Source organism: Taudactylus pleione, unplaced genomic scaffold, assembly GCF_031769625.1.
Source record: "Taudactylus pleione unplaced genomic scaffold, aTauple2 ptg000258l, whole genome shotgun sequence".
Taxonomy (NCBI): Eukaryota; Metazoa; Chordata; class Amphibia; order Anura; family Myobatrachidae; genus Taudactylus; species Taudactylus pleione.
Window position 1 is genome coordinate 5758635 of NW_028284660.1, and position 19787 is coordinate 5778421.

General features: G+C 44.2%; 1 protein-coding gene across 1 annotated transcript in view; it reads left to right on the forward strand.

Moving 5' to 3' along the window:
* Nucleotides 1-19787, forward strand: part of LOC148514828 (ovostatin-like) — a 306413-nt gene that overhangs the window by 247608 nt on the left and 39018 nt on the right. Inside the window, exons 24-26 of the mRNA XM_088480956.1 lie at nucleotides 589-672; nucleotides 4398-4574; nucleotides 11869-11947. Of these exons, the coding sequence (XP_088337082.1) occupies nucleotides 589-672; nucleotides 4398-4574; nucleotides 11869-11947 (340 nt within the window). The remainder of the gene's footprint in view (nucleotides 1-588; nucleotides 673-4397; nucleotides 4575-11868; nucleotides 11948-19787) is intronic.

Here is a 19787-nt window from a genome sequence, read left to right on the forward strand (position 1 = left end):
CCTTACCCTTAGGTGACAAGCAGTTTTGTTTTTTTTATCTACAGTGTCATAACTTACATTGTGATACTCACACACCTCAACAAACTGTCACATGTTCAGTCCTTGATACTGTAGATCTCAGCTTTTTCTGTATCTGTTGTTTCACATCTCTCAGTATACACTATCTGTGACATCATGTGACTCCGCTAGACAGTGGTATGGTATAGTACTGTAGTAATTAATAGGCATATAGTGGAAGAAAGATGCACCCTTTAATATCTATATAAAAAATACAAACACACAATAATTGCAAGAATGCAACAAGTCCAGAAAGTACACGACACTGTGTAAACAACACAACTCCTAATGTACTGTTTAATTGAATGATTGTACCTATTGTATGGAGTTGACTTCAAACCAAAGTGAGTGTCAGTCACTGGTGATTAATTTCAAACAGATTGTAAGAGGCAGATAGTGGATGGGCTTAAAACCATTGGGATAGAAAGTTCTGCTATTTTTGAGTTTTAACTCATGTATATTATTATTATTATTATTATTATTATTATTATTAATATTATTATTATTATTATTAATATTTTTTTTATTTAGACTTAAACAGTGAAATTGAAATTAACATACCTCCCCCAGAGCACCTGGTGCCGAACTCATCTTCGATGACCTTACATGTTGTGGGTGAGTAGTGTAATACACCAGTCTTATTGTATGAAGCATTTGTTTCATTGTTTCTTAATAAAATAAAATAAAAAATTTGTATATGCTTTTGTGGTGATACAGCAAATATTTACCTGATGTACTAGGAAAATCACCAAGGAACAAGTTTTTGTGTAACCCATAACAAGTCCAATATTTGATTAAATTGTTCTGATTGCACCAGATCACTTAAAAGAGACATTGGGGTAAATGTGAGAGTTTTTAGAAGTGAGTTTTAAAAGTGATGTTGCCCATATCAACCAATCAGATTCTACTTAACATTTAACTAGCACCTTCTAGAAGATAATAGGTAGAATCTGGTTGGTTGCTATGGGCAACATCACTTTTAAATCTCACTTCTAAAAACTTGCACTTTTGTAAATTTACCCCATTGAGTAAGATCTACTAAAGAGCGATTTTGCGAACCCACCTGGATTTATTAAAGGCAAAACTGCACATCAAACCGCTTTATTGCAAAGTGCCAGATCTGAAAGCGCTTATTACACCTATAAAGAAGACACATCTTGTACAGTTCTAGTTTTGCAAAAAAGATAGTTGCTTTATTAGATGCGGTTCTGATAAGCGACTCTGGGCCTGATTCAGAGATAGACAGAATGACGATGTTTATCCAGCTGAGTGATTATCGATGGTCTGCGCATGATTCTGAGTTGCGCTGCGCATGCATCAAGTTCCATTGCCGCCGTTGCTCACAGTGAGGATTGATTTACAAAATGATTAACAGACAGAAGCCGTTTCTGGCCAGCAACAAGGGAGGGGGGGGGGGGGGGGGCGGCGTCAAAATTCCAGGCGTGTCACAACCATCTTTGTAGTGCTGTGACTGTGATCCCGTACGCACTAAAATTGGCTCCGCGTCTCAGCTCGGCTGACCCTTCTGCGCGACACTAGGGATACACAGAACATAGATTAAACTGATCTGCAAACAATGTGACATCTTTGTATGTAGCTGATTGGAATTACAAAGCTGCTGGTCAGGAACATATTAAGAGAGGAGGATGCCCGTGTTCACACCCAGTCCGCCGGGGCTCCCTCCTCTCTTCCCCGGCTGCCGGCAGCGAAGTGACTGCAGCAGTAGACTCCGGGCAATAGAGTGTGCCCGGAGTCTACTGCTCATGGGCAGGTCCCTGGGAAAATGGCCACGATGGCCGTTTTCCAGGCGTTTTCTATAGCGCTACTCCTTGGGACTTCAGAGAGGTAAGTATTAAAAAAAAAGTATGGGTGCAGGGTGTGCAGTTTAGCCCCCCCTCTTGGACCCAGGAACCTGTGTGCACCGCACATGCTGCACCCATTATAAATACTCCCCTGCTGCTGGTGGCCGTCTCAACACATATCGCAGTGCCTGTGACATTTGCATATTCTCGCATCACAGCTGCATACAAATTAGCAGCAGCATTGGCGTTAGCGTACAACTCTGAATCAGGCCCTCTGCTCAAATCTAACGCTTCTTCTTATGGAGCCAATATTAGTTAATTATTACAATAAGAAGTCAATATAAATGTATTATTTTATGAGGGGGGCAATATAAAATATATATTTTTATTATGGAGGCAAAATTAATTGACAGTATTTATGATGGGACAACATTATTTCACTGCATCTACCATTTATAGTGCACCACAAGTGCCAGCATGCACTTGTACCTACAGTACGTTCATTTTGCTGTGGCCCATTTACTGTAATACAGTAGACATTTGGTGTTCCTGCAAACTTTCTTAAATTGAATTTAGTAAAAGTAGCTTAAGGGAAACTCAGAAAAGTGCTTCCTATAAAATGCTCATACATTTTGAAAATTGTGACTACTGTATAGCGTCAAATCGATTCCCCATCCCAAAAAAAACAATGCATGCATGCTTGAAAAATACATTTATCATACCTTGGAGTGAAATAAAGTGAATAGAGATAAAGGGCTTAATTCAGAGGCGGCCGTATGGTCTACGACCGCACGGCCGCCTCGATGTTTGTGCAGTGCGCATGCGCACGAGTGAGCCAGCTCCCTCGTGCGCATGCGAGAGACCCGCTACGACCAACAGTGTCGGTCGTAGCGGGTCTCTTTCCAAAGGGGGTGAGCTGTCGATGTTGATTGACAGCTCGCCCGTTTGTAGGGCGGGCCGCGGGGGTGGTAGCCCAAAAGGAGGCGTTCCCATGGGAACGCCTACCATTTGGGGGAGGCCCCACTGACATCACAAGTGATGTCAGTGGAGAGCTTCCGGCTCTGACAGAGCCAGAAGCTCTCCGGGGCTTATGACAAGTGAGACCCTACCCTAGGGTCTTGTCATAAGCCCCGGTGGTCGCGATGGTCTAGGACCATCGCGACCATCACCCGAGCGGTCGTTAGAGCTGTGGGTGTTAACCCACAGCCTAACGACCGAAACAGAGGCGGGCGGTCAGGATGCAAGTGGCCGCTCAGTTTCTGAGCGACCGCTTGCATCCTTCGACCGCCTCTGAATGAGGCCCAAAGTACCAACCAATCAGCCCCGGCATCCAGTGGATGGAGCCGGACAGGGACATAGGGATCCTAATGGATCCCTCTACGCAACCCATAGGTGAGGAGCAGGGTGCGGGAAAGAAATCATATGTCTACTTTAAAAAAAGCATTTCAGGGAGATTGTGAAAGCAGCACCTATGAGCACAGCCGTAAAGTAGACAGTACTGCTACATCTGAGGGATGTGCTATTAAATTGATTTACATCCAACTGTAAATGAGCCCCAAAGCAGTCAGTAAGATCTATTTGTTGACGAAAACACACTGATAATTCTCTGAAAATGCCTGTATCCATAGGGATCATTGTGCCTTATACCAAATGCATGGAAATAATACCAATAATCCCATTGCTAGACTCTTCAGGGAGTCAGGGAGATTGCTGCTATTTCAGGGATTCTCCCTGACAATCAGAGAAAGTTGGCAAGTACAGAAAAAATTCCATCTTCAGATGGCGAATGTTCCCGCAATTACGCTCTGAAAATATTGTATTTCAGGAGCTTGATGAATTTACGGCCCCATACTAGTGTATGGGGACAGCGGGCAAGATCAGGGCTGAAAGGCATTACCTTTATAATGAATAGTCCCGATCCTTAATTTACACATAATAATAATAATAATAATAATAATAATAATAATAATAATAATAATAATAATAATAATAATAATAATGTTTGTGAACAGGACCAGACTGCCCATCTGGCACTTCTGGCAAATGCAAGAAGGGCTGATGGCCAGATGGGCGGGTACGGCATTAAACCATGGCCGAGCAACTCCGCCTTCCAATGCTCTCCTCTGCCTGAGATACTGAAAGACGGGGGTGTGCCAGGAGGCCACACCCCATGACTCATGGTATGCCCCCGTGATGTGAGGTCACAGCCCTTTGAGGCAAGGCCACGCCCCCTTTGCAGCCCTAGTCCATCCATGGATGTCAATATGTTAATTTTCACCGGCTTTTGTATAAATTAAGTGATGATAAATAGTCCCCCGAGAGAGAAAATGCAGAACATGGGTGGCTTTTATGAGGGACTATTTTGGCACAGACCTCTTAAAACAAAAAAAGTTATTACATGATTACATTAAAATTAACACGCTGTTAATGATAGAGAAACCCTCACTGTGATGTTTGTGTAATGTTGTGTTAATATGAGGACCGTCATGCCATGGTTACATGTTATTCCTGTATTGTGCCTCTCTCTCTCACATGCAGGTGATGTTGTAGGGATTTCAGTGAAGAACTTGGACAACCTGATGCAACTGCCAATTGGTTGCTGTGTGCAGAATCTGGCAGCGCTTTCTCCCATTGTAGACCTATTGGAATACATGGACTTCACAGGACAATTAACTGATGAACTTATGGAAAAAGCAACAAATAAAATGTCTCAAAGTAAGAAAAACCTCTCTGATATTTACACTGTAACCAGCATAAAATGCCTGTGACATAAAAAAAATCCAACCTGCGCTATTTGTCTTAGCATGAATAACTGCCAGAGCTGTATTTACAGCTGACACTTCACAAGACATTATGGGGCTTACTCACAGTCGGATTTAAGGAGAGAAGCAAATTATGTCTGAACGTTTTTTTTTTTTAAACATTTTTGCTACCTATTCAGAGTCACAGATTCTATCGCATTTCCAAGTCTGTAATTGTGGCCCCCTCCCCTGCACATACCTGGGTGTGATGCAGCTGAAGTACAGTACGACTGCTGAACGTTCAGCAGTCATAATGTACTTCAGCTGCATCACACCCGTGTATGTGTGTGTGTGTGTGTGTGTGTGTATATATATATATATATATATATATATATATATATATATATATACCCACTGCTAGTGATTACTTTGGTCTAGTTAGGACTGTTGAGATATGAAAATCTCAAAGAGCAATGAACAAAACAATGATCACTGCACTGGTTTTCAAAATATTTTATTGTTGTTTAATAAATATTTAGAATTTGTATGATGGAAGTTTTGCTCTTCATTATATAAACAGGAGGCTCATTTAATTATACCCAACATAGATTTTATTAAAAAACAAAACCGTAACTGTAGTGTTTTTCCACTGTATATTGTGATGTTCAATGAAAAAAAAACAGTGATCACTGCGCTTTTATTAAAAATATTTTATCATTGTTTAACAAGCAATTCTAAGTTGTATGATGGAAGTATTGCATTCATTATGTAAACAGGAGGCTCATAGATTTTATTAAAGAACAATATAATAAAGAGAAGATTTATTGGAGTGATGGCTGGAGGCAATAATGAAGCTGATGGTGAATTTTGGGCCACCCAGCCATCGCTCCCTGCAGAGACAGGAGTAATCGGCATACAGCCCCCGCAGCATGGCAACACAGCTACTGCGGGCTGAATATCATAAAGGGCACATGAGTGCATTCAGCTTACAAAAGAGACGTAATTAACTGTGTGCAAAGAGATCTACTGGACAATTAAGATTATATTATATGTACTGGGACGCCAGTACTTAATAGACTCTACATCTAACAGCTATTTACTAATGACCAGTTTTTGCCTGACTTCCTTGATGAAATCCTTCTCCAAAAAGCAACATATCTGCTACATGTTCTCTAACCTGATAAATTAACAACTATGTTGCAGATTTGTTAACAGTGACTTGATACATCCTGTATAGCTTAATAAGTCATTTTTAACAGTGTTTTAGGCTTCTATAGTCTTGTACATTCTTATATGTAATTAGACATTATTGCTGCTATTTGTATAAATCTCTTTATTGAGATATATTATTTTGTTCTTTAATAAAATATATGAGCCTTCTGTTTATATAATGAAGAGCAATACTTCCATCATACAAATTATAAATGTTTGTTAGACAACAATAAAGTATTTGTAATACTAGCACAATGATCATTGCTTTTTTTATTTGAACATCACAGTACACAGTGTAAAAACATTACAGTTATTACAGTTACAGTATTGGCCCTTTAGTACAGATAATATGCACCCAAGTGTGTTGGAGCATTTGAAATGCTAAGCGATGCAGATGCAAATAGGATATTTTAGCAGTAAGCTCTCACACTTTTTAAACTCACCCAATGTAATAGAGTCTGTGAACAGGCAAAATCACATGTTCTTCAGACTCAAAAAACTCTCACGATTTAAAAACTGTCATCCAGATGTTTTCCCATTTTGAAGACAGAGCTCGACCAATGTGAGAGGTTACTGCTAAACTCTCACATTTTCAAAACTCTCACACTTGACCCTTTATCTTTTCCATGACAACACTTATGCACATATATATATATATATATATATATATATATATATATATATATATATATATTAGGGATGTGCGCCGGACCATTTTTGCCGGATTTGGATTTGGTTCTAATTCGTCGTCCGGCTTTGGATTTGGATTTGGATTTGCCAAACTGCGGTGACTGGCTTTGGATTTGGATTTGGATTTGGATTTTTTTTACAAAAATTGACAAAAAAAGCTAAAATCACATAAATTGGTCTTTTTTTTCTTCCTAGAGTATTATTAACCTCAATAACATTAATTTCCAGTCAATTTAGACCATATAACAGCTCATAATATTGTTTTCAACATTATTGGCCAAAGGTTGCAGTGAGCTGACTGGTTCCTAAGCGACAGAGCAGCGGCACAACGACACAGACACCACAGTATGAAGTACATCTATGACACATTGCCACACAGCAGTGGCAGAAATGAAAAGTAGTGCACCCACCCAGTGGGGTACGGCCAGCAGAGTCACAGTACTTGTTTACATAGTGGGCTACGGCCCAAGGAGTCACAGTGCACAATCTTATTCACATTACACCGCACGTAGGGCCTGATTCACATTACACCATAAAGTAGTGTCTCTTATTTATGTTACGACACACAGTAGTGCCCCTTTTACACAATGCCCACAGTAGTGACCCTTTTACACAATGCCCACAGTAGTGCCCCTTTTACACAATGCCCACAGTAGCGGTGTTCTTTACACAATGCCCCCAGCAGTGGTGCCCCCTATGCAGTCCCCTTAGTAGTAGGGTCCCCTATGCAGTGCCCCCAGTAGAATGCCCCCCTGTAGTATGCCCCCCATTAGCAGGCCCCCCCAGTAGTATGCCCCCCATTAGCATGCCACCCAGTAGTATGCCCCCCTTTAGCAGGCCCCCCCAGTAGTATGCCCCCCATTAGCAGCCCCCCCAGTAGTATGGCCCCCCAGTAGTATGGCCCCCCAGTAGTATGGCCCCCCCAGTAGTATGCCCCCCCCAGTAGTAGGCTGCCCCCAGTAGCAGGCCCCCCTCAGTAGTAGGCTGCCCCAGTAGTAGCCCCCCCTGTAGTTTGGCCCCCCCAGTAGTATGCCCCCCCAGTAGTAGTAAGCCCCCCCCCCAGTAGTATGGCCCCCCCAGTAGCAGACCCCCCCAGTGGCAAACCCCCCCCCAGTAGTATAGCCCCCCCAGTAGCAGGCCCCTCAGTAGTATGGACGCCCAGTAGCAGACCCCCCCAGTAGCAGACCCCCCCCAGTAGTATAGCCCCCCCCAGTAGCAGGCCCCTCAATAGTATGGACCCCCAGTAGCAGACCCCCCCAGTAGTATAGCCCCCCCAGTAGCAGACCCCCCCAGTAGTATGCCCCCCCCAGTAGCAGGCCCCCCCAGTAGCAGACTCCCCCAGTAGCGCCCCCGGACCTTTGACAAGTAAAAAAATAAAATAAATAAAACTTACCTGATTCCCAGCTCCCGCGCCGTCCGCTCTGCTGTCACACGCTGCGGAGGGAGCCGGAAGATGGAGCTCATGTGTGAGCTCCAGCCGGCTCCCTCCGTACAGCAGCCAATGAGAGTCTGTGTGACTCTCATTGGCTGCTGTGACAAACACACAGCTGCCGCTGGCGGCTGTGTGTCTGTGTCTGTGTAGGGCAGAGCGCTATCACTGCGCTCTGCCCTACACAATAGGAGCCCTGATGTCGGATTCTCTAGTGAGAATCCGACATCAGGCGGCCGCCGTTCGGCCCCGAACGGGGATCCGAGTCAGGCGGCGAACACCCGAACAGGGTTCGGGTGGACTCGGATCCCCAATGTTCGTAGCGGTTCGGATTCCACAGAATCCGAACCGCTCATCTCTAATATATATATATATATATATATATATATATATATATATATATATATATATATATATACAGGCTTCTCCTACCCCAATTGAGAATGAAGCACTATGTATTTGTGTGTAACGAGTGGGTACTGCAGTGTAAAGTGACTTTTAAAACACTGTTGCAGTCATTTTAGTGATTTTGCATAAATGGGAGTGTTTTTAGCATGTGTGACCAATCAAACGTAGTCACCACCATTATCATTGTGCACCTTATACCATGGTCACAGCACCTACAAGTCAGACACCTCCAAGCAACTACATTGTGACTTTTCTCCACCTATTTCAGTTGCGAATCGCTAGTACATGCCAACACCACACCTCAACTGTACTTTGGCTGAAGCTATACACCAACTACCTGCATCTGCTCGCCCACTGCAGCCTCAGTTCAAGCCCCTATGTTGTACACTGTCTCATGTCGTACATATGACTAACAAAATGAGCATTGCAAAAAGACGTTCATCCGCACTAAAGAAAAGTAAAAATTGCACCAAAAAAGTTTATTATCCATTACCTATCTCTCTCTATATATACTGTAGTATTTTTTTTATATAAAGCACTAGAATTCAGATTATCGGCTGCGAGGTTTCTCATTGCTACCCTGTGTCTGCAGCATAATGTTGGATAATTGAGCGGGGTCCTTGATGGATCTACAGTATGCTTTCCTGTTAGTCCAGGAATGCTTTCCAAAGTTTGTGAGTCTCTAGTTCATTAGGTGAGAGGAGGCAAATATGTTTTTAGGAGTTCGGTATGGGATGCCGGTGCTGGGATCCCGCCGGTCAAAATCACGATGCCGGCATCCCAACAGGTTTATAATACCGACACCTGTTGCTAGGTATAATAACCCTTCTCCTACCTCAACCCCTAACTCAGGTTTCAGCCACCCTAGGCTAATATACTGTTAGTGCCCTCCCATCAATGTTTATATTTGGAGTCACACAGCAGGCATGTTATGAACCTATATCCAGTTTAGAAGCATTCCAGAGATTAATATACAATACAGACAGCATTCCATAAACTTTCTTATAATACAGAATACATTTCAGATATTGATTTACAATACAGAGAACATTCCACAAATTCCATATAATACAGAAATCATTGCAGTGATAGATATACAATACAGAAAGCATTACAGAGACAGCCAAATAGCAGATAATTCCAGAGACTTATATACAATACAGAGAGCATTCTATTGATCCCAATACAATGTATAACATTCCAAAGATTGATATACAATAGTAAGAACATTCCAGAGGCTTTCTTGCAATACAGTTAGAATTTCAGAGATCGGTATACTATTGGCCCTAATACAATACAGAACATACCGGTACCATAAATTAATTTACAATAGGAAGAGAATTCCAAAGGCAGTATAGTGAGCATATCAAAGATTATTTACCAATACAGAGAACGTTCTATACATCAATACATCAAAAATTCCCCTGACAAAGTTCTGGAATTTAGCCTATGTGGCTTTTCAATAAAACAAGACCTGACACCTCCTAAATTATGTGGTCTGGCATAAGCTTCTCACATTGGGAACAATGGCCCAGCATATAATTTAATAAGATTCCATACCAAATAAAAAAATATATAAAGGCCACTATGCTGGTGTCTCAAGTTCAAAATGACTGTAAGCTCCCTATGGCTCCTGGCAAGCTACAGTATTTCAATTACCCATCACCTTAGCACCAAAGACTAGTATAAGCTACAGTAGCTAATCTGACCAGATAAACTGCTTCTAACAAACTCTGTTTTGCAGAGTTGCTTAGAAATTGACTAAAACCAACTTACCAGCCAACATTCTGTATGTATATATATATATATATATATATATTTATATAACGAACAGAGCAGGCCGACACTCAATAGTTAACAAATATCATCCTGCCTTGGTGCCTCCAAAACACAAGTATGTACCATATCCAAACAAAACAAGTGGCACTCGTAGGACTTCTCAGTAAAAGGTACAGATGGTGTGCTGACACCAAATCATCCGCTACTGCTCGTGTAGAACCTACATGACTAGTAGCGGATGATTTGGTGTCAGCACACCGTCTGTACCTTTTGATGAGAAGTCCTACGAGTGCCACTTGTTTTGTTTGGAGATATATATATATATATATATATATATATATATATATACAGGGCCGCTGAGAGGGGGGGAGCGGGTACTGATTACCCGGGCCCGGCCATGCCAGGGGGCCCGGGCCGCCCACAGCACACCAGTAGCCATTTTTTTTTTCAACCTGTTCATTGTTTAAATTAACTTTTATTAAAACCTCTGCGGTGGTTGGGTGGCAGTTCAGTTGGGGGGGGGAAAGGGGGGACCGGTGGGGGTAGTCTCTGTCACCGCACCCGCACCGTCAGCCTGCCTGTGATTCACTGACATCCTCCGCTCCGCCGTGCTGCTGCAGAGGTAGTGGTCTCGCGGGATGATGACATCATCATCATCTCGCGAGGTGCTCTCTCCTCTGGGCTCCAGACTAGAAGGGACAAGAAAAGTGAAAGGCAGGGTGGGAGATTGTGGTGTGTCTGTCTGAAGGAAGAGCACGCACCACTGACGGCTATAAAACTGTGAGTGATTTCTATGGTGCAGCCGCTGAAAGCCTTAAATAAATGCATCCATCATCATTAATGCATGAACTATGTATATTATATCATATACAGTGTATATATATATATATATATATATATATATATATATATTGTTTATCATTTATGTATATTTAGGTATATCTCTAACTATGTGTGTAATATATATATACCGTATATATGTGTGTGTGTGTATTTATACATATATATATATATATATATATATATATATATATATATATATATATATATATATAATATCCATTAGATCCGGCACTCCACCTGGTAATGAACAAATGCTCCGGTGCCCTCCCAAAGAAGTAATGTATAAGTTGCAGAACAGGCGGCACTCAAAGAGACTTTCCATAAAAAAAAAATCAGCAATACTTTGCTTATCTGTCAACGTTTCAGTGTTTCCACTTTTATCAAGACATGTCTTGATAAAAGTGGAAACACTGAAACGTTGATAGATAAGCAAAGTATTGCTGAGTTTTTTTTTTATGGAAAGTCTCTTTGAGTGCCGCCTGTTCTGCGACCTATATATATATATATATATATATATATATATATACATACATACATACAAGGTCCATCACTCACTAGCTTCACAAGCTGCTTAACGGGTGCCATGCCCCCCAAAAGTGCTGTGGCCACACCCCCTCTAGGGGGGCCCCGGGAAGTTGGTGTACCGGGGGACCAGGATTTCTCTTGACAGCCCTGTATATATATATATATATATATATATATATATATATATATATATATAATATTTATATTTGACAATGTTTGATTATGGGAATATGTACATGATAAAATATAGATAGTTTTTGAATGTACTGTTTAAAATTTAATGACAAAATATATAATTATGCATTGCCATAGTTAGTACAGGTCTATATGCAAATAACCCTCATACTTTATTCATCTAAATAACGGTCTTCTCTCTTTATAGGTTATGGCAGACATTTGGCGTGCAGGAGGTCGGGTGGATGGTTCTCTGTGTACTTAAAGAAAGATGTCAGGAATTCTTGGTAAGGGCAGAGTGAAAGTGTCAGAGTAACGCCTGTATACTGCTGCAAAAGATATGCAAATATTGGCCCTCATTCAGAGCCGTACGCTCTGAGCAGAGCGCACGCTCTGAATGAGGGCCGTCCTCCATAACTATGGAGCGTCCTCCTGGACGCTCGTATAGCTGTGGGTCACCACCCACAGCCTATACGAGCGTACAGTTTGATGGCCGCGATGGTCTTGACCATCGCGACCATCGAAACTGCGAGCCGGAGCTTGCGGTTGAGGTTTTCAACCGCAAGGCCCGGAGTGATTTTGGCTCTATCAGAGCCAAAATCACTCCCACTGACATCACTAGTGATGTCAGTGGGCCGGCTTCTGACGGTAGGCGTTCCCTTAGGAACGCTTCCGTCAGGGAGGCACGCCCCCGGCACGCCCACCAAAGGGGGCGTGCTGTCAATCAACATTGACAGCACGCCCCTTTGATCAGACACAACGAGCGAAGGACTTTCCTTCGCTCGTCGCGTCTGGCGCATGCGCACGACGGAGCTCCCTCCGTCGAGCGCATGCTCAGCGCAGAACATCGACCCACTTGCAAGCGGACAGCCGCTCGCGAGTGGGTCTGAATCAGGCCCATTATCCCATTGTGTTTTAGATTAATGGTATTAACAATAAAAACCATGACCGGTCTGGCTGCCTGAAGGCCTAGCAAGTGACTCAGCCTCCTGGTGCTCTGCTTGGCTGGCATGCTTAGATGGAGCATGACGCTTTGCTTGTTTCTGTGATGTATAGCCAAGCCCCTATGATACATGGCCACGTACCCATGATTTGTAGCCGTGTCCCTTGCGCATATGTGTCTTTGGCGTACAATGAATGCCTTGGCGAATTTCTTACCCCCAGTCGGTCCCTGATAGCAACACATCAGATGTATGAACTTCAATTATAAAGACATACAATTGACACCATAGTTTACCTGAACCAGTTTCATAGGACAAAAAGAAGAAGTTGGAACAGCGCTGCGTTAATACAGAGTGGTATACAGCATAAGTAACAATGATACGCTTAATGTTAAAAGACAATATTGCTGCAGATACAGTATGCTAAAATAAACAATATATATAAAAAATCATACATATACAATAACTAAAATGCACACAAAAACGATGATAACAAATGCTGTAATGTTAGAAAGCGATGCATGTGAACACACATATTGATACATGGGGCTGTATTCAATTGAAATGTCAGAATCCGTGAAAAAGTATCGCAGATTGCAAGTTTTCGCCAGGCGGAAACTTTTTGCCATTGTCAATTGCAAACACTTTTCGCATACATGAAAATGTAATGCAATGTAATAGGTGAAAAAGTTTCGCCTCTGAATAGCTGGAGAAAAAAAGTGCAGAATCGCTATTTTGGGGTGCAATGGTGGGGAAACCACTCAGCATCCTTGGGACAGCCCCCCCCCCCAATTGATAACTGCATAAAAAAAACTAAAAAAAAGTAAGGAACACCCCAAAAAAGCACTTTGAAAATTAGGGTGAAAAAATGCAAAGTGGGGGTACAAACTTTTAAACTAGTGAAATAGACTTTTGGGGGGTCTGCAATATGGAGGTGGTGCTATTTTGATTGCAGGTGTTTGCTGGAGGTGCATTTTTTTACGTTTTTTAAAATCTGCATTTTTGCGACTTTAAACCATGCTTGCACCCATTTTCAAATACCCCAAATTTGACAGGACTACTTATTTTCTCCCAAAAAAACTGCTTAATGCTTAATGTGCAAAGACACCAATAAGAAGAAATTGACACACCTTAAGTACCCCAAATAGCTGTATTAGGGTTATTCGGGGGCATGTACATTGATCCTCAATGTTAGTGCATCTTTTAGGGGGTGTCAGGCTGATTTCCCCAATTCTGACAGTGCTGTTCGCCTGGTTTGTATTCGTCGGGATGCTTTTCGCGTGTTTTGGAATTGAATACTGTGAATAGCGTGGGCACGCACGAAAAGTTATTGCGGCTAAAATACACAATGTCACCGAAAAGTGTGGCATGCGAAAAAGTATCGCGGGTGCGAAACTAATTGAATACCGCCCATGGATGGAGAAGTGTGTCCACCAGCCAGGACTACAGCAAATTGTGGCATGTATCAGATCCACAAAGGGGGAGATGTGCTAAGCCTTGGAAAGAGATAAAGTGGATGGAGATTAGCAGGGCCGGCCCTAGCCCAAATTATTTGGTAAGCGAGTAGGTTTTTTGGTGCCCCCCCTATGCAGTGCCCCTTGTGCCTCCATTAGTAAGCTTATATAGTGCCCCCAGTAGTAGTCCCCCTATGCAGTGCCCCCAGTAGTACTCCTCCCTTCTAGTGCCCCATTAGTAATCCCCCCTTCAAGTGCCACCAGTAGTAATCCCCCCTTCAAGTGCCCCCAGTAGTAATCCTCCCTTCTAGTGCCCCCAGTAGTAATCCTCCCTTCTAGTGCCACCAGTAGTAATCCCCCTTTCAAGTGCCCCCAGTAGTAGTCCCCCCTTCTAGTGCCCCCAGTAGTAATCCTCCCTTCTAGTGCCACCAGTAGTAATCCCCCCTTCAAGTCCCACCGGTAGTAATCCCCCCTTCAAGTGCCCCCAGTAGTAATCCCCCCTTCTAGTGCCCCCAGTAGTAGCCAACCTTCTAGTGCCCCCAATAGTAATCCTCCCTTCTTGTGCCCCCTGTAGTAATCACCCCTTCTAGTGCCCCCAGTAGTAATCCCCCCTTCAAGTGCCCAAGTAGTAATCCTCCCTTCTAGTGCCCCCTGTAGTAATCCCCCCTTCAACTGCCCCCAGTAGTAATCCTCCCTTCTAGTGCCCCCAGTAGTAATCCCCCCTTCAAGTGCCCAAGTAGTATTCCTCCCTTCTACTGTCCCCTGTAGTAATCCCCCCTTCAACTGCCCCAGTAGTACTCCCCCCTTCTAGTGCCCCCAGTAGTAATCCCCCCTTCAAGTTCCCAAGTAGTAATCCTCCCTTCTAGTGCCCCCTGTAGTAATCCCCCCTTCAACTGCCCCCAGTAGTAATCCTCCCTTCTAGTGCCCCCAGTAGTAATCCCCCCTTCAATTGCCCCCAGTAGTAATCCCCCCTTCACGTACCCCCAGTAGTAATCCCCCCTTCAAGTGCCCCCAGTAGTAATCCCCCCTTCTAGTGCCCCCAGTAGTAATGCCCCCTTGTAGCCCCCCCAGTAGAGACACACGTAATAAAAAAAAAAAAAAACACTTACCTGAACCCCCTGCTCCTGCTCCCGCCGCCGCTATCAGCTACTCCCGACCATTCTCCAGGGCCGTTTTGCATTATGGGAGAGACTTCATGATGTCATGAAGTCTCTCCCATTACCCACCACGGGAGCTGGGAAGATTGCTCCCGCAGTGGGAGCAGCAGCAGCCGATGAGAGTCTGACAGACTCTCATCAGCTGCAGAGGCAAACACACAGCTACCGGCTCCGGGGGCTGTGTGTTTGGCACTGTGTAGCGCTGACCAGACTCCGTCCAGTCAGTGCTACACGCGCGGTGCAGCTGTGTAACAGAGACACAATCTGCACCGCGGTAATTCTGCATGGTCGCGGCCGCGGCGCCCTTTACCATGTGGCGCCTTACGCAGCCGCGTACAATGCGTAACCATAGAACTGGCCCTGAGATTAGCTACCAACCAATCATCTTCTAACTGTCACTTACAGGCTGTGGGGTCTATGTACTAAGCCTTGGAGGGAGATAAAGAGGAAGGAGATAAAGGACCTGATTCAGTGATGTACATACATCTCTGATTGTTAGAATTGTTATGATTATTGCTCATGTGCAGAACGGTTCCTGTGATCTCGCTCACAGACCCCCCAAGCCGCAGCATGCTGGACATACTGTGGCCTTTGGTGGGCGGAGTAGGGTTGTGCCTGGTCACCGTTCCTAGAAATGGGTGTGTGTTGTCCCCATTTTCTGGGATGGATGAGGCCAGGGTTTGCGTCTTCCTGGCCTCTTACGTAACCAGGACCCAGCCAGGCTGTGGGAAGCTTCTGCTCCCGTAGCCTGACCAACAGAGCAACTATCGCTACATTGGTCGCGATGGTTGCTACAGTGATCCCAGCCTGCGACATCAGGTGCAGTGTTGGGATCACAAATGCATCAAAGAGGTGTCTGACACCCAGGGCCGGCGCTACCACTAGGCAGCTTTAGGCAGCTGCCTAGAGTGCCGGCCACTGGAGGGCGCCGCTTGTCTCATTAAGTGTAGTGTGTACCACACATGAGTGCAGTCTGCACTACACAGTAACAAACACACAGCCAGCGGCGGCTGTGTTTGTTTTAGCAGCCGATGAGAGTCAGACATACTGTACTCTCATTGGCTGCTGCGCCCACTGCCGGAGCCGGGCTGGAGCTCACTCATGACCTCCATCTTCCGACTCCCACAGTGGGTGATGGGAGAGACATCATGACATCTCTCCCATAATGCAGAGGGGGCCGGCCTGAGAGGCCAGAGGAGCGGATGCAGGAGCTGGGATTCAGTTTTTTTTTTCTTTGTGTGTGTCTTTGTCTGGCACTGTGGTAGGGGACTGCTACTTGGGGCACTATAAAAGGGTCACTACCGGGGGCACTGCATAGAGGGGACCACTTCTGCGGGCACTGTATAAAGTACACAACTAGGGTCACTGCATAGAGGGAACCACTAATGGGGGCACTGTACAAGGGCTTGTGTAGCTATCCAAGGGTGGGGGGGGGGGCGCAAGGCTGAAGATATGACTAGGGTGCCAAGTAACCTAGCACCGACCCTGCTGACACCTTCTTCCACATTTGCATTGGTGATGGACAGATTTGCACAGCCATCCAACTCTAAATCAGGCACAAAGTACCCACCAATCAGCTCCTAACTGTGATTCTTCAAATACAGTCTGTAAAGTGACAGAAGCTGATTGATTGGTTGGTACTTTATCTCCATCTACTTTATATCTCTCTCCAAGGCTGAGTACTGTACATAGACCCGTGCTTGCAAATGTCAGGAGCTGATTAGTTGGTACTTTATCACGCTCTCCACTTTATCTCTCTCCAAGACACCTTCCTGTCACCACCCAGGAATGCCCCTATATTTTCCATACACTTCTCCCCGCGTGCACATGAAATTATAACTGCGTGTCTGCATGAATAGCATCGGGTCACATATGCAGAGCGAGTTAGGTGCTTGCACAGTAGCAAAAAAAAAATACTCCGCGACCTCTGACATTGGTATTGCCTACATCACTGAATCAGGCCCTACAGCGTGTGTTGCTGTGCGCATTCCAATAATCTGATTGGCTACAAGAAGTGCCACCTACTGAAATATCTTGGAGTTGCAGCAGTTGATTACTGAGTGGTATGTAGGCCCTGATTCAGCTTCAGATAGAATAGCTAAACTGCTCACAAGCAGCTTAGCTATTCTGTCTGCACTGATATGCTAATGCATCAGGAGGCATCACACCTCCTGCTGCATTACGTATCCGAGCTGCATTGTCCAACGCAGCATCGGATACTCTGCGGGACATCGGCCGGCTAAGGTGACCCATGGGGTTACGCAGTTGGCTCTCGCAGCTGCCAGGAAGAGGCCAGGAAATTTCCATCAGCCGACGGAGATCTTGGCATCTCCCTCCCCCCAAAGGCGGAGACACGCCTCTGTTTCGGGTAATGGAGGCTGTCGCCGCCCCTTCTCCGCCCCCAAATGGCAGCAGACTGTCAATCACTGACATGCGCATCATCGAGAATCTGCGTTCAGCATGCACTACAGAAATAGGCCCTATGTACAGTAATTACCTGTGAGTTGCAAGCAGCCGCGAGATGTTGGCGATTTAGCTACTGGATTTAAAGCGACAATTGCTTAAGGCAAAAACCAACTGGTTTTGCCTTTTAAATAATTGTTGCTTAAAAACTAGTCGCTAATTCACCAACATCTCACAGCTGCCTGTAACTTGCAGCCTATGACATATACCCCTGAATATGACAGGGTGCTCAGGCCACCTTATTTGTACAAATCACTTTAAATTGACAGAATATAAATAATAATAATAATAATACTTTATTTGTCATTGACAGCACAAGTGATGCCAAGGAAAAGACAGTACAGCAACATACCATATAGTAAAACAGGCAGCAAATGACACTATAATACAACACCATATAACCATTTGAGCTAACCGTTTAACATACGCACGGCTGCAGGAAAAAAACTATTGTGCAAACGCTTTGTGCGAGTGTGCAACGCTCTAAAATGCCTATTTTATGTCAATTTCTCAAAAGGAACGTGATTAGGATGGCTGGAATCTGCTAAGATAGAACTAGTTTCCTTCCGGAGCCTTTTTTCATATATCTCCTGTGTGCACGGTAGCACCACTCCAATGATTTTACTAACTGTACCAACCACCCTATTCAACGCCCTCCGCTCAGCCACAGTACAGTTCCCATACCAAGCAACAATACCATAAGTCAAAACGCTTTCCACATTGCTACGGTAAAAATTTAAAAGGGTTCCCCTACTCACACATGCGAATCGCAAACGGCGCAGAAAAAACAAACGTTGGTGCACCTTCTTAACCAAGAAGGCTGAGTTTAAAGACCATGATAAAGTGTTTGAGACATAGAACCCCAACAACTTAATGGAGGGTACTACCTCAATGGTCAAACCGCCTAGACACACCGGGGCCCTTATAGGAGTACCACACTTCCTAAAGTCAATAATCATTTCCTTTGTTTTCATCATGTTTAGGAGGATATATTTTCCAATGCTCCACTCAGACATTCTATCCACCTCAGCTCTATAGGCAAGTTCATCGCCGTTGGTTATTAGACCAACGATAGTGATATCGTCCGCAAATGAAACGATCTTAACAGACCAAGACTGGGACACACAATCGTGGTTGAACAAAGAATACAATGCAGGGCTGAAAACACACCCCTGCGGGACTCCAACATTCAGCACCAACTCCTTGAAACTAGTTTTCCCCAACTTGACCACCTGGGGTCTGTCAGATAAGAAACTTAGCAACCATCTACAAGTAAACCCATTTAATCCTAAGCCAAACAACTTGAATATCAAAGCACTATGTATGATAGTGTTAAATGCTGAGCTAAAATCTACACATAAAATCCTTGCATAGGTATCCCTAGTTTCTACGTGGGCTTGCACCCACAGTTAGGATTGCATCCTCCGTTGATCGATTCGCCCTAAAAGCAAACTGCCACGGGTCAAGCCCTACTACGAAATGAGACTTTACATGATTCAGCACTAGCCTTTCAAAGCTTTTCATCACAAGTGATGTTAAGGCTATCTGGCGGTAATCATTTAAACATTTTGGGGGACCATTTTTAGGAATAGGGACAATTGTAGTAAGTTTCAGACATTTAGGGACAAAGCAAGTAGACAGGGAAAGATTAAAAATAACCATAAAAATCCCGGCTAACTGGTCACTACATTCCCTCAGAACTTTGCCCAAGATGCCATCCGGACCTGCCTTCCTAGGGTCTACAGAGCGCAGACATTTATGGCCGGCTGGCTCGTGCAGCACCAAGGGCAACTCCCCCACCATTTGATCCAATGCGGGAATGTCAAGGTTACTACACTCATCAAATCAAGAATAAAACTCATTTAGATCCTCTGCTAAACAACTGTCCACACTCCCGATCTCTAATGTTTTAGCTTTATAATCAGAGAGCCTCTGCAGGCATTTCCACAAGCTCCTGGGGTCACCACTCTTGTTAATCTTTCCTTCCATTTTAGCGGCATAAGCCACTTTAACCCATTTAATACCCCTACGGAGATCTGCCCTAGCTGCACAATACTTGACCTTATCACCAGACCTAAAATACCTATATCGTGCCCTCAAAAGGGAGCGGAC